The sequence below is a fragment of the Phalaenopsis equestris genome, unplaced genomic scaffold (assembly GCF_001263595.1).
Source record: "Phalaenopsis equestris unplaced genomic scaffold, ASM126359v1 Scaffold000002, whole genome shotgun sequence".
Classification (NCBI taxonomy): Eukaryota; Viridiplantae; Streptophyta; class Magnoliopsida; order Asparagales; family Orchidaceae; genus Phalaenopsis; species Phalaenopsis equestris.
The window spans coordinates 61,810,808-61,826,468 of NW_018164444.1; the positions used below are offsets into that span (position 1 = coordinate 61,810,808).

General features: G+C 33.5%; 1 protein-coding gene across 1 annotated transcript in view; it reads left to right on the forward strand.

Annotated features, from left to right (window-relative positions):
* The first annotated feature begins 3,605 nt into the window (after positions 1-3,605).
* LOC110028422 (spermatogenesis-associated protein 20) overlaps positions 3,606-15,661 on the forward strand; it is a 75,190-nt gene continuing 63,134 nt past the window's right edge. Inside the window, exon 1 of the mRNA XM_020730256.1 lies at positions 3,606-3,875. Within this exon, the coding sequence (XP_020585915.1) occupies positions 3,666-3,875 (210 nt within the window). The 5' untranslated portion in view covers positions 3,606-3,665. The remainder of the gene's footprint in view (positions 3,876-15,661) is intronic.

Below are 15,661 nucleotides of genomic sequence, written 5' to 3' on the forward strand. Positions count from 1 at the left end.
TAAATAACATTAAAATGCATTTTAATACCTCTATAACAATTTAATAAAAAGAAACACCACTTGTATAATTTTTAAGGATTTTATACTTATAAACTTCTCAAATATTCCTTATATAATAGCCTTTAGCTAAATATAGAAATACACAGAATCAAATTAACACATACCACCCAATTCTTATATATATTTAAATATCTAAAACCTAAATTGTACATTTAAATATATTATGTACACCTAAATTGTAAAAATAACATATACATTTGAATATCTAACCTAATAAAATTCGATTAACACCTTGTGAATCTAATATTAATATTATTTTAACATTTTTAAAGTAAAATTAAGATAAAACCTTCATATATTATATAATATCTTCTTAAACCAAGTGATTTAAACTATCACGTGCCTAGAGGCGTAAATGAGTCGACTCGAGCCTCAGACAATTAGTTTGAGCTTGGGTATGGACTTGAGCTTAATTAAGTAAACGAGTTTAAGTCGGCTTGTTTATTGCATAAGCGAAAAAATTATATTAATTTTGGGTAGAATTGTTAACAAAATAAGGAAAAAAACAGTTAATAAGAATATAAATTATTATTTATTCAAATATTATTTCAATAACACCACAATAATACATTCATTTCCTTCTAATAACACCACCCCATTTAAAAGAAGTTACAATGACACATCGGCTTCTCCGCCAATAATACATGAGTAACTCCCAAATAAGGTCACAAATAACTGTCTTAATAATACCGCAGAAGAAAAACACCACAATAACACTTATGTTACCCTTCAATAACACTGGAATACCGTGCTAATAATATCATAATAACACAACAACAATGCAGCGGAAACTCTCAAATAATACCGCAAAACTGCAGAAATAATACCCGAAAAACACCGGAACAATGCCAAAAAACAAGCCAATAACACACCGCATAAATTTCACGCTAATAACACCAAAGCTTCATTCCAATAACACCGCAAAACGATATAAAATAATATCACAATAACACCACCGAATAAAAAAACTATATTATTGGCGCAGTTTTACGGTTTTATTTTGCAAAAAACACGCCAATGACAAACGCCTGATAAAAATCACACCAATAACACGTCTATTTTGCATTGTTTTTGCGGTGTTATTACTGTATTATTAAGATGTTATTATGATCTTATTGTATTGTTATTGAGATATATTTTTACAAAATATATTTTTATTTTGAAACATTCCATTTTTACAGTGTTATTACTGTTGTTTGTTTTATAGAAGAGAGGAAGAATGCCGACAATATATTATGTTTAGTTGCTCTAGACGACAAAAGGTATGACAAACAATTATTAACACTCTAAAAATGGAATGTTTCAAAATAAAAATGGAATATATCACTGTAAAAATAGAAGGTATCGTTAATAAACCTTTTAGCTTTAGGGTATCGGTAAAAAAAATAAAAATAAAAATTAAAAATAAAAAGTGATCTCAAATTCAAATTATTATATAAGAAATTGTATGAGAGCAATAATATTATTTCCTTAAATTATTGTTAGAACGAAATTGATCTATTGCTTTTAAGTGTGTTTTATGGATTTAGTTTTATTTGAAATATGTCTAAATCACATTAAAAAATTATTGATTGGTTGAGTTTTATAGCTTTAAATATAAGAGATATTATATAGAGTTTATAATTTAAAACCGATCAAGTTAGATTATAACCCTTATGTCCTTTTCATATATTTATTTAATTATAAATATATCCTACCACCCAAACTTCCTTTGCATATAAGATTTAGTTTAAATAACATTTAATAAATCCGATAAATTCACATGTTTTAAATCTAGAATAATAGGTATTAGACGCGGATCGCGGGGTCGCCCACACGATCTGCGTTTAATAATGTCGAAAGACACTATATGCCCTCATTTCTCTGCCTAGATTCCTCTCCGCGACCCGTGAAATCCTCCCCTCCCTTTCATCTGCCGCATCGATCAACTTAGGAAGACCACTTATATTAATAGTGTTCCTCGGGAGACCGAATCTAGTGAGAATTGATGAGTTTAAACTCCCGTTCGTCTGCCCTAGCGTAGCTCGCAGCAAGTGACATCTGCCTCATAATTGAATTTACTAAATCCAAATTTATGACGTAAAATATGCATAAAGCAACCATACAAAAAGAAATAAACAAAACTCTTGAAAATTTGATTTAACGAAACGTTGGTTTTAATTTCCCCCCCTTTTTTTTTTTTGATATATTTGGCTTGATTTAAGTAAAATTTGTGGCTAATTCTATTAACATGATGCTACCAAGCACGGCCTTAATAAGTGCTTCATGCATTAATGAAAGTGAAGTGTTATTTTTTATAAGGGTGCATTTCCATACATTCCACCAAGTCCATGTGTTTACATATCTAACGCCTCAATTTTACTTATTACATTCATGCCACTCAAATCTTTCACATCATATTAAAAAAAATCATTATTTTAATTCTTAAAATATCAAATAAACATTTTCATGTATATTTTAATGTGAAAATTGAAGTTTTGGTGTATGATATGTGAAAACATGGAAATTGAGTGGCATGGATGTAAATATTTATTTTTATAAATAGTGAAGTTTGGCGCTTAATATGTAAATAGGGGACTTTTTAGCACTATGTAAAAGATGTCTTTGACTTTTAATCGTGCGAATAAAATGTATTGAAGTATATCCAATAGCTTCGAACTGGACACACGAGAAGAAGCAACCCCGGTGAGAACAAAGAACTCTCAGTTGACCTGGAGCAAATCGTTTAACCGATCGAGTCTTGCAACCTGACCGAATAAGCGAACAAACGACTGGCTAGTAAAGGAGCGAGCAAAATGACTATTCGATCATGAAGGATTTGGTGAAAGTAATGACTACTTTGACAATTATGATTGTCGATCAATAGTAAAGAAAGGGAATTATTAATATTTCATAATATAACTTAAATTTATTATAAATATGAGACCCACCCCCCTTGTGTGTTGTGTAAATACAGAAGCTTATGTATGTGATATGTAAATACATAAAATTTGTGTGTTGTGTTTGTAAATCTTTCTAATTTAAAAAATAAAAATTTGCTCAAAATATTTGGTTCCACCTAGCTGCCACCCACTAAGGATGTAAGTGAGTCAAATTGACTCGTGAGCCGGTTTGAGCTCAATTCGATAAGTGGGGCGTGAACTGAGCTGAATGAGCTAACAAACCAAGTTTGAGCTAGCAAACCAAGTTTGAGCTAGCCTCGACTTGACTCGTTAGCTCATGAGCTAACTCCTATTAAAATATTAATATAAAATACATTAAAAATATATTAAATTTAAATACTTTATCTTTAAACTATAAAAATTATTTTAAAAATAATATTTTGTATTTTATATGAAACCACTTTTTATTATAACATAACAGTTCATTCTATATAACATTTTATCATACTATCACTTTAAATTAATATTATTTCTCCTTTTTATACAAAAAAAAACAAAAAGACACGTGAGCGGAGTCTAACTCGTGAACTTAAACACGAACTCGAATTTGAACTCAATAAAATTAATCAAACTTAACTCGGGCTTAACTCAGACTCGTTTACACCACCCAGACGCACGCCGCAGCCACTGTCGGGCTAACTAATTTCCGGGAGTCCATTCTCAATGGCACTTCTTTCTCACCATCTCTCCTTCGCAGGATTTTCAGCCCTCCCCCGCCGACATCCCTTCCCCTACACCTCCACCGCTCGTCGGCGAATCCTTCGCTGCATACGGGTTTTCTCAATGGAGGAATCGAGCAAAACGGGCCCGAGATACACCAACCGCCTTGCCACTGAGCACAGCCCTTATCTTCTTCAACACGCACACAATCCGGTAGATAAGTTGATTCTTATCCACGCCGAGCTTTATCTCTTCATTGGTTTTTGCTTTTTTTGTTTTTTGGCCTTGTGGGACATTTCGTCAAATGTGTTGTTGGCAAACTGATTGCGCTTAGAAAGGATTGGGATTGAGGTCGGTTTCAGTAAAGTAGGCGAAGTTGAGAAAATTTTGGTCAGGGGATGGGAACATTGAACTTAATTTAAGGACTTTTGGTTAGTTATTATTCGACATGCATTGTTATCTTATGTAGAAAATGTCATCATCATGGTCATCTTCACCGGAAGCTTTATTACAATTATTTGGGGTGTCGTTTGTGGATTATTATTTCTCCATTTGTCCTTGTTTAGTGTAATCTGAATATGGTACTATAAAAGAGAAGTTATTCTACTTTATATGCATGGAAATGCCACAATAGTCTTAACCTTTTATAATAAAAAAGAAATTTATCTTGCTTTTATTGAGATTTTCTGCCTTGTTTACTTGCACAAAAAGGAGAAAGTCTCATCAGAATCTATAAGATAAGTTGTGTCGGATACATGTTTAATGGAAAAAGGACTCAGGTGATGCGTACTGCAGAGAAGCGAGCTGGGAAAGCACTATCAAGGAGGGATGCAGGGATAGGAAAACATGTGTAAAGGACAAAACTAACCTAGTCTGTATTTAAGAAAAAAAAATTGTTAAAAGCATGGTTTAGAAAACTAGACCGAACCTGCAAACCTGCAGGTTCGATCAGTCGACCGTGAACCGGCTAGTGGTCGGGTTCGGGCTAGCTTAATAACCGCTCCCGCATCGAGCTGGATTGAACTGACATTGAAACGGGTTGAACCGGCAAAAACTGGCCGGTTTGACCGAAAATTGTATTTTTTTTAATACTTAAGTGGCGTTGGAAAGATAAGGTGGGCTTTGCATAGGGAGGTTGCAATGGAGAGGGGTTTCCAATGGAGATAAATGACATTGGAAAGTGGAAACCAACAACTAATAAATGGAGTTTGGTGAAAGAAATGATTACAATTCCTCAGTGCCAAGTGACGGATTTAGGGATGGGAGGAAGAGCAGCCAACATATCTTTGAAAGATTTTACTCTTAGATTTTAATAATATTTAATTTTTATTCATTACATATATTTTTTCAAAATTATCGTAATGAGTTTTTTATATTTCATACTTAATTTTTTTAAAAAGTAATTATTAAATTTTAGAATAATTTTTTGGAAATTATTGTGGTGTTTATTATTTAAATATTTGTATATATATTTTTTATATTTTAGTAATCAATTTTTTTTAAATATATCATTCATGTCATATTTAAATAAATTTATAATTTATTACATTATCCGGTTCAACCTCTAGTTCAACTGCAGTCAAACCAGTAAACCTTGAACATTTTCTTCTTCCGATTTGACCTCCGGTTCGGTTTTCACAACCATGGTTAAAAATAATAATGGTGTAACTCTTAATAGGACTATTGATAAGAAAGTTTCCAAATTATAGGCCAGATACTTGAAATATGAAATTTGGTTAATCAGTGTTGATGAGTATGAATGTTCCTCTATTTTGATTATTGCCAGCATATTGAAGCCAACTTTTGCCTACTTTGTCTTCTCTTGTTTTCGTCGGACATTCTTGCAAGTATTCTATTGATTAGGGTTGAATTGACTGGATCAGCTAAACCGGTTCAGCCAAGAGGGGAGCAGTGCCAACCAGTCCATGTTTATGGGCTAAGGCTGCTACTCAAGGGGAGGGGCCTCCTCCTTCTAGTTATCTACTATATATATATATGTATTTTCCTTATGTCAGGGTTGAGTTTTGGCTGTGTTTTCTATCAAGACAGTCATCGGCGTCCCCAATTTTCCCTCTTAGGGTTGTATCTGAGGACGAGTGGCGCCCTGACTGTATCCGGCTCCGAGAATAAACAAAATCATCTTAATAACCCAAATAAAAACATGCAACACAACCAAACTCAATGGAAGTGCAACAAGGTCATACAAGTAAATTGTACGAAAACATGCAAAATTATTTCATTAAATCAATTACGAAACATCTAGTAAACATTAGAGTTGACATGCAAAACATAAAATCAATAATAATGTTAGCTTAACATGATTTATAAGTTACTCCAAAACTAAAGATCAAAATATGAAGAAGCAAATTCAAAGCAAGATCCCCCCTCATGTTAAACTTCATTATTTTCTCTATGTATAACAACAGATGAAGTGATAATTCAGGGAGCTATGAAGCTTAGAAAAATAAATAATTTCATTATAATTCAAAGTATTTGAAGGAAAATATCATTTCATGCAAGTCATAAATTTTACATAAGGATCAAAAGTATAACTATGAATTAATATAGTGTATTGCATATAATTATTATGAAAAATACATTGTTTGAATAAAGGCTTAGCATAAATGTAAGTTGGGCAAATCCTACCACTAAAAAAAGTTATCATAGAAAAGCCAAATTTTTAGAAGGAGCATATTTATTAGTGAGGGTAGGAGCTAAGGTAAAAAGAAATAAAAAATAATAATAATTTAACTTTTCATTTTTTTCAATGTGTGATATATTTTGTTTTAAATAATATAAATATTAATATACATTAAGTACTATTATAAATAGATGTGTTAATATTCATTAAAATAAAGAAAATATTAAATTTATTTATTAATTTTGGTATTAATCAAATTTTAATTAAATATTTGATTAATAAAAGTAATAATTGTACAAAATTAATTAATTAAAGAATATGAAATTTTAAAAATTAATTTCATATTAAAATGTTATGGTAACATAATATTTACACAAAAATATTTTCTTGTATGTCGGGGTAGAATGAGGCCTGAGCCCAACATATATTGAGACGGGGGTTTCAATGGTCGATGTCGCAGCTGATGTTTTTGACACAGTTGTCATGTTAAACAAAGTGTTTAAGCAGCTAGAAGTATACCACGACCAAAGGCGATGATATCGAAGTGCACCACAATTGATGCTCTTCAAATTCTTTTTCAATATTATCGTCTAGAGTGGTGGTGTGCTTCTATATCGTCTTCAATTATAATGTATACTTCTAGCCGCGTAAAAGATGTACGCTGGTCTCAGGTGTCATTCCACCCCGACGTAAAAGATTTTCTTTTTTTGCATAAATATTATTTTATAAGAATATTTTAATATGAAATAAATTTTATGAATTTCACATTTGTTTAGTTAATTAATTTATTTAATTATTTTTTATTAATTGAATATTAATAAAAAAATATAATTAATGTTAAAACGAATTAACAAATTTAATATTTTCATTAATGTAAATAATATTAACAAATCTATTTATAATCATACGTAATATATATTAATATTTATATTGTTTAAAATAAAATATATCACATATAAAAAAATAAAAAAATTAATTTTTCAAGAAACCCCTTGATTTTTTTATTATTATTATTTTTATAAACGCCTCCTAAGGAGGAGTATATGCTCCCTTGTAAATTTCTTTTTCTGGCTCCTCGCCTATTTTTCACTAAAAACATGCTCCTTTTAAAATTTTGTCCTTAAATAAATGCGTGAAACTATCTAATAGAATGTTTATATATAATTTGAATATTTATAAAGATTCAAATGTGTTGAGAAATTAGGGCGAAGAAAAGCAAGAATCAACACAAATCCAGAAGAACACACAGAGATTTAACGAAGTTCGGCAAAGATGCATATGTCCTCGGGAGCAGAGTAGCGACTTTTTTTTCTATTCCAGAAAAGTGCACAAGATACAGAATATGAGATACAACATAGTAATTACCTAGGGTTACAAACATACATATATATAACCCTGAAGTACAATATGTAATTACAGAATTACCCTTGTATCATACTGCGGATGCGTTGCCCTCACACCCTCAACCCACATAACGAAAAACTCCTCAAATTGAACAGATGCTTCAGCTCGCTCAGCTCCGCTCCAGGATCTGTCTCTTATATGATATATGAGTCATACCTAACAAAGCTCCACCTTGACGAATATCCAACCCCGTAAGAGAAATAAAATACATTGAAGTTTCTCACATGCACCGAAGTGGGTTGGGCTACCATGCTGTCTAGCAACTGCAAACATTCAATAAGTCCATGTAATGCAAGAACTTGTTGATAGTAGCTGACTTAGTCAACATATTAGCTGCATTTTCATCAGTATGAAACTTCTACAATAGTCACCAGAAGTAATCAATTCTCTGATCTTGTGATACCTGACATCAATATGTTTAGTTCACACATGGTACACCTGGTTCTTAGCCAGATAAATAACATGTTGACTATCACAATGCAACTGAACTCCACCTTGTCAACACCCAGTTCCTTTACTAGCCCAGTAAGTCATAAGACTTTTTTTGCAACTTCAGCTACTGTCATGTACTCAGCTTCAATTGTAGATAATGCCACAATAGACCGAATTCTTGATTTCCAACACATAGACCCTCCACCAAGAGTAAACACATACCCAGTTATAGATCTTCTGTCATTCAAATCACCTGCATAGTCTGAATCCACGTATCCCACAACTAAAGGATCATTTCGCTAACTGTCAAAAATAATTCCATGTCCTACAGCATCCTTCAAATACCTGAAAATTCATTTGACTGCTTCCCAATGTTGTCTTCCTTGTTTAGACATGTATTTGCAGACTTGACTAACAACATGAGTCAAATCAGGGCAAGCACGTACCATTGCATGTATCAAGTAACCAACTGCACTGACATATAAAACATTTGTCATTTCTTCGATTTATGTATCTATTTTAGGTCATTGTTCCGAAAAAAACTTAAAATGATTTGCCAATGAAGTGCTCACAGGCTTTGCTTTGCTCATCTCAAACCAATCTAGCACTTTCTCAACATCGTCTCTTTGAGATAAATACAGTCATCTTGAGCCTCTATCTCGATGAATCTCTATTCTAAGAATCTTCTTCTTAGGACTCAAGTCTTTCATGTCAAATTTCTTGCTCGATAAAGCTTTCAAACCACGGGCATCATGCATATTCTTTGCAGCAATCAGTATATCGTCAACATACAGTAACAGAAAAATAATGAAACTATCATGAAGACTTTTGACATAAGTTGTTCGCGAACGACGAGCCGTAGCCAATCTGCATCATGTAGGAGTCAAATCGCTTGTACCATTGTCTTGGAGACTGTTTTAACCCATACAACGATTTTTTTAACCTGCGAACCAGATACTCCTGTCCAGGTTGAGTGAACCCTTCCGGCTGTTCCATGTAAATCCGCTACTCCAGATCACCATACATGAAAGCGGTTTTAACATCCATCTGCTCCAAATACAAATCTCAATTAGCTACTAATGCAGACATTGCTCTAATTGAAGTATGTCTGACTACAAGAGAAAATATTTCATCATAATCTATCTCCTTCTGCTATGAAAATTCATTTGTTATCAATCGAGCTTTGAACTTTTTCTCTTCTTTTTCTGATACTGCTGTTTTTTTTTTGTACACCCATTTGCACACAATACTTTTTTCCCTCAGGAAGCTGAACTAGCTCCAATTAGCTCCCATGTATGATTTTTCTGCAAAGACTTCATCTCCTCAACCATTGCACCTATCTCCGGCTGTTCCATGTAAATCCGCTCCTCCAGATCACCATACATGAAAGCGGTTTTAACATCCATCTGCTCCAAATACAAATCTCAATTAGCTACTAATGCAGACATTGCTCTAATTGAAGTATGTCTGACTACAAGAGAAAATATTTCATCATAATCTATCTCTTTCTGCTGTGAAAATTCATTTGTTATCAATCGAGCTTTGAACTTTTTCCCTTCTTTTTCTGATACTGCTATTTTTTTTTTGTACACCCATTTGCACACAATAGTCTTTTTTTCCTCAGGAAGCTGAACTAGCTCTAATGTGTGGTTTTTCTGCAAAGACTTCATCTCCTCAACCATTGCACCCATTAATTTCTCTTTCTCCTGGCTGTTGATAGCTTCTTGATAAGTTGGTGGGTCATCACTGTTGATTAAAAGTCCAAAAGAGACTAAGACTTCATAACACAATCTGCTATGAGCACTTATATTGATGCATCTCTGTCTATCTCTGGCTTGATTGTAATTTTGCAATTCATCTGTATTGGAATCACTATGTGTTAGTTCTGAACTTTCAATTGTCTCAGTTGCTACTGGATGTTGTTCTAGATCCATCTGCACTGTATTTGAACTGGAACTGTTTTCTTGCACATTGTCTTGATTCTGCTGCAACATGGACTGCTTATCAAAAACTACATCTCTACTGATCACCATCTTCTTTGCAATAGGATCCCAAAACTTGTATCATTTTACGTCTTTCGTGTAGCCTATAAAGATGCACTTCTTGGATTTTGCATCAAATTTTGATCTTTCATCTTCAGTTACATGCACATAAGCAGAACAACAAAAAATTCAGAAAAATCGAAATTAACTGGATTACCTGTCCATACCTCTTCTGTAACTTTGCCACCTAAAGATGCCCGAGGTGATCTATTGATGAGATAACATGCCATATTCATAGTCTTTGCCCAGAAACTCTTAGGAAGCTCTGCATTCAGTCTCAAGCATCTTACTCTTTCAGTTAAGGACCTGTTCATCTTTTGTGCAACGTCATTTTGCTGTGGTGTCTTGAGCATTAAAAAATGCATCTGAATCTCATGCTCCTCACAAAATTTCTAAAACTGTGAATCTGTGTACTCCGTGTCATTATTAGATCTCAATTACTTGATCTTTCTGCCAGTTTGGTTCTCCACCTCAGCTTTCTACAACTTGAATTTGGAGAAGACTTCATATTTCTGCTTCAAGAAATACACTCAAAATTTACTGGAAAAATTATCAATAAATGTAACATAATACAGAGATCCACCCGATGAAGATTCTCTAGTTGGGCCCATACATCAGAATGCACATAATGAAGAATCCCTTCAGTTTTGTGTTTTCTAGTTATGAAACTGACTCTAGTCAGTTTTTTAAGAACACAAACTTACAAAAATCGAACTTGCAGCTTTTAACATTATGCAACAACTTTCTTTTATGCAATTCAGTCATCCCACGTTTACTAAGATGACCCAGACGCATGTGTCATAACTTTGTATTATCATCATCTGACTCAACAGAATGAACTTCACCTACAACTGTACTCTCCAACAGTTTTGTAGATATTCCCTGCAGTTAACTTTCCTTTCATCACAGTTAATACACTCTTAACAATTCTGATGGTTTCCTTATCCTCATATGCCTTAGGAATAGAACCATTTTTATGTAAAGTGCCCATGAAAATCAAATTCTTCTTCAAATCTGGAATATGTCTGACATCACATAATGTTCTAATAGTGTCATCATACATTTTAATTATGACTTCACCAATACCAACCATATAGCAGCATCTAGCATCACCTAAATAGACTGAGTCAGAATTAGTTAACCTGTATGAAGTAAACCACTCCTTGTTAGGTTTTATGTGATAGGAGCATCCTGAATCAAGAATCCATGCATCCATAAACTGAGTTAATGAAATTGAAAGTATATCGCAATCACCGTAATCTGAATTGTCACTCCGCACCATATTTACAGACTTGGATGATGCATCACGTTTCTCCTCAATCTGCTTCTTGAGCTTTGGACAATCTCATATGACCTGACTCATTGCACTTGTAGCAATGAATCGTCTTTTTGCCTTTAGACTTTGATCTGAAATTTCATCTTTCAAAACTTTCATTTTATTTCTTCTTTCCACGATCCTGATTATCCTTGACATATAAACTATCACCATGCGAGTTTTCCCCTGCATTCTAATTTCGCTGGTTGTAAGCCAACAATGTTGCAATAATCTCAACAACTTTTATTATTTTTTTCCCATATGTCAGAGTAATCACTATGTGTTCATAGGATGAGAGCAATGAACATAACAGAATTATTGCTCTGTCTTCATCCTCAATACTCACATCAAGCCGTGATAAATCTGTGATTATTTGATTGAAAACATTCATATGCTGCACCAGAACAGAGCCTTCTTACATCTTCAGCCCATATAATTTTTGTTTCAGATACAATTTATTCGTCAGAGATTTAGACATAAATTGAGTTTACAATTTCTTCCATTACCTCTCTTGGAGATTTTAGATTCATTACGTGTTACATAACCTCATCTGTCAAACATAAACGTATGATTATTGCCGCTCGTTATTGCAATTCTTCTCAACATCCTTCATAGTATCTGGTTTTATTGCCTGCAAAGCTTTCAAGATTTTTTGTTGTGCCAACAAATCTTGCACTCTTGTTTGTCACAATCTGAAGTTACCAGTTCCATCAAACTTCATCACCTCAAATTTTGCACCAGAAATTACCATATGAAATTAATCATGTAGCGAACTTTTCTGCAAATTTCTCTGCTTCAGTAATTCTTTGTGGAAGCCGGGATTCCTTCCCGAACTGCCGCTATTTCGAGAAGTAGAAGAAGTAGCGAATCGGGCTCCTCTTTGAATTGCATCCTGCTCGCAGAACCCTACGTTGTCGAACTCCTCTATCACGCAAAGCTCGCAGATCCTGGTCGCAGAACGCTACCGTGAACCTCTCGGCCAAAAACTTTTGCCGAATTCGCCGAAGCCTATCTTTGTCGCACCAAAACCCTTCACGCCTGTTCGCGAAACCCTTCACTCCTGTTCGCGGACCTCCTTCGCGAGCTGATCGCAGGAGCTGCTCGCGGAACCGAAGCCTCTTCGCCGAATTCGCCTCTGCATCGCCGAATTCACCTCTGCATTGCCAAACTCCTCGCTAACTGTCGCGCGAACACGCACCGAACGGTGCGAACGATTTGCCTGCTCCTTCTAGTCTGAATCGCCAAACTCACCAAACTTTTGTCGAAGCCCTTGCCGCAGCCCTAGCTGAACTCCTCTGCCAAATCTTCTTCGTCCCTGCGCCAAAAATTTCTGCCCTAGAACCTTGCTCTGATACCACTTGTTGAGAAATTTAGGGCAAAAAAATGAGGATTGACACAAATCCAGAAGAAAACACAAAGATTTAAAGAGGTTCGACAAAGATGCCTACGTCATCGGGAGCAGTGCGACTGCTTTTCCTTCAATTCAGAAAAATAGTACAGGATACAAAATTAAGCCCTAGGATTACAAACAAACATATATATAACCCTGAAATATAATATGTAATTACAGAATTACCCTTGTACCGTACCCACATAACGAAAAACTCCTCCAATTGGACAAATACTTCAGCTTTGCTCCAAGATCTGTCCGTTATATGGTATATGAGCCATACCTAACAAATACCTTTATGTTTCATTATATGCTATGTTGAAAGGAGTCATTCGCCATTTGAATAATCTGTTGTGGCTAATGTTTATGTCTCCTTGAGAACATGCGGGATTTGAAACTTTTGGATGTTTTGCTGGTTAAAAAAGATCTATTCATCGTCTGAAAACATTAGGGATGCAAGCTTTTCTGATGTAGATAAGGTGAATAAAGCTAGTGCTTCTAAGGATAGGTTGCAATTATCTAATTTACTAATAGAGAAATCAGCAAGATTTAAGCTTTTCTGTTATTTTCCATGTTCCAAAACTCCAGTCATGTTATTTTGTTGGTCATGCAAGAAGTAGTATTATTTCTATTTCATCCATGGAATAATATTTTGGAGAAAATATTTTTTTTATCCATGTGAACTGAAGGGATTGTAGATTTTGGGATGCTTTACGTGTGCTTTATTGTCTTATTTTTATTCTTTTTCATTTTAAAAAGTCCCGTTATCTGTCTGCTCAGGCTTTCTTTTGTTTTTCCTGTTTGGAGATTGTTAATGATTTGCAGATATTGTTGAAAAATTTGAAATCTTCAACACATATGTTAGGATGCTTGGATGGTCATCCAAAATAGTTATATCTATTCATGATCTAGCTCTCTAACAGTAACATATGTGGTAAAATATATTCGCCCTTTAATGTTGCAACTTATTCACTGGTAAGGTCAAACTGATACGTTTTTAATTTCTCGGACTTTGAGCCTCATTAGTAGTTTACTGACTTACTTCGTAGATGGTCAATAGCTTGAACAAGACGGTGATTGTTTTTTTTTTCTTTGACCGGAATCGTGGTTGAAACTTACTGTTGCTTCTGCTCCCAGTAACACTCAAGACAATTTTGCTAATCATTTAAACTCTAAAATGAAAAATAATTTTCTATAAAAAAAATCATAGAAACATAAATATTTCTTTGATGATTTAATTTGTTCCATATTTTTTTCACTTTCTCCAAATTTTGAATGATTTTCCTCCTCTTTTTTTAAACTAAAGAAGGCTTAATATGTCTTTGATGAAAACTCTGTCTGTCTTTTTTTTTACATTTTTTTTTGTAGTTTTGTTTACTTTTCATTTAATTCATATTTTTGGATTTTTTTCATCTCATCCTTACCCATCCATTAGCATAATAAAATTCTTTAATTCAAGCCTTAGCTGGAGTAATCTTTGTGATCTGTTTGTCATGACCAAATTAGAAAATCTGAAATTTCTCTCTTGAGATTGATTCACTAAATCACAAGCTTATTCATTCATTTAATTTTGCTTATTTTGTAGCCGTATATGATTGGTGTCGTCATATTTTGTGTTAATATTATGCTATTGAAGTGTTAGAAATGTGAACTTTCATGTTTAATTAACTCTAAAGATTGTAAAGAGAATTTTTTGTATCAAGTTAGCAACGATTACATTCTTTTGACCCCCCAAATGCTAGATTTAAATGACCTGATTATTATTTTTCCTTAAAACTGCACCATGAAAGTCATTAACGTCCATATTCTGAAATCATCTGGCAATTGACTTCAAATGCGGGCGAGAACGGCTTGGTGAATTCATATTGCACATTCCTTGAAGATTAAATAATTCAAATAAATTTGTTTTAAAAATGTTTTTTAAAGTTTATCTCATTCCTTAACGGAAAAACTTGGCTTGAAGATTCAATGATTCAAAGAAAATTGCAGCAAAAATGTTTTTATAATTTTAATACTTAGCAAAAAATTTTTTTGAATCATGACTGTTTAAAACTTTTAACTGCTATAAAATTTCAGCTTACGGCCATGCAAGTGCCCATTTTGATAATTTTTCATGATATTAACATCATTTAGAAGTTAATTATGCTTTTTTATATTATTTAGAAATTTTATTTTTGCTCTGTAAAAGTGGACGATTGCGTTAGGTAGTCGACAACCAGTGTAAAACTTGTCGAAAAAAATCATGACATGAATCATTTTGATCATTGTGTAAGTGCTAGGGCGTCCCCTGAAAGCGACGCACTGTATAACTTGAATACAGTGAAAGAGACCCGCTTACACCGGCGTCTGGGTGTAGTGTCAAATAAGCAATGATTCTCACATTACGGACAAATGCGGGTAAAAAAATTAGTTCATAAAACTAATGAAACTAATATTATGATAGGATCTTGAAATATTGGTACTCTCAATGGTAAATTAATGGAATTAGTTGATATTATGATTCATAGGAAAATTAATATCTTATGTATTCAAGAAACTAAATGAGTTGGAGAAAAGACTAAGGAGATTGATAATTTAGGTTTTAAACTTTAGTATTCTGGTAAGAGTCGCACTAGAAATGATGTAGATGTAATTATTGATAAGAGTTTGAAAGATAATGTTGTAAATATTAATAGAGTTGGTGATAGAATTCTAGCCCTTAAGATTATCATTGATACTAAAATTTTTAATATTATAAGTGCTTATGCTCCTCAAGTAGGTTTAGATATAGGGTCT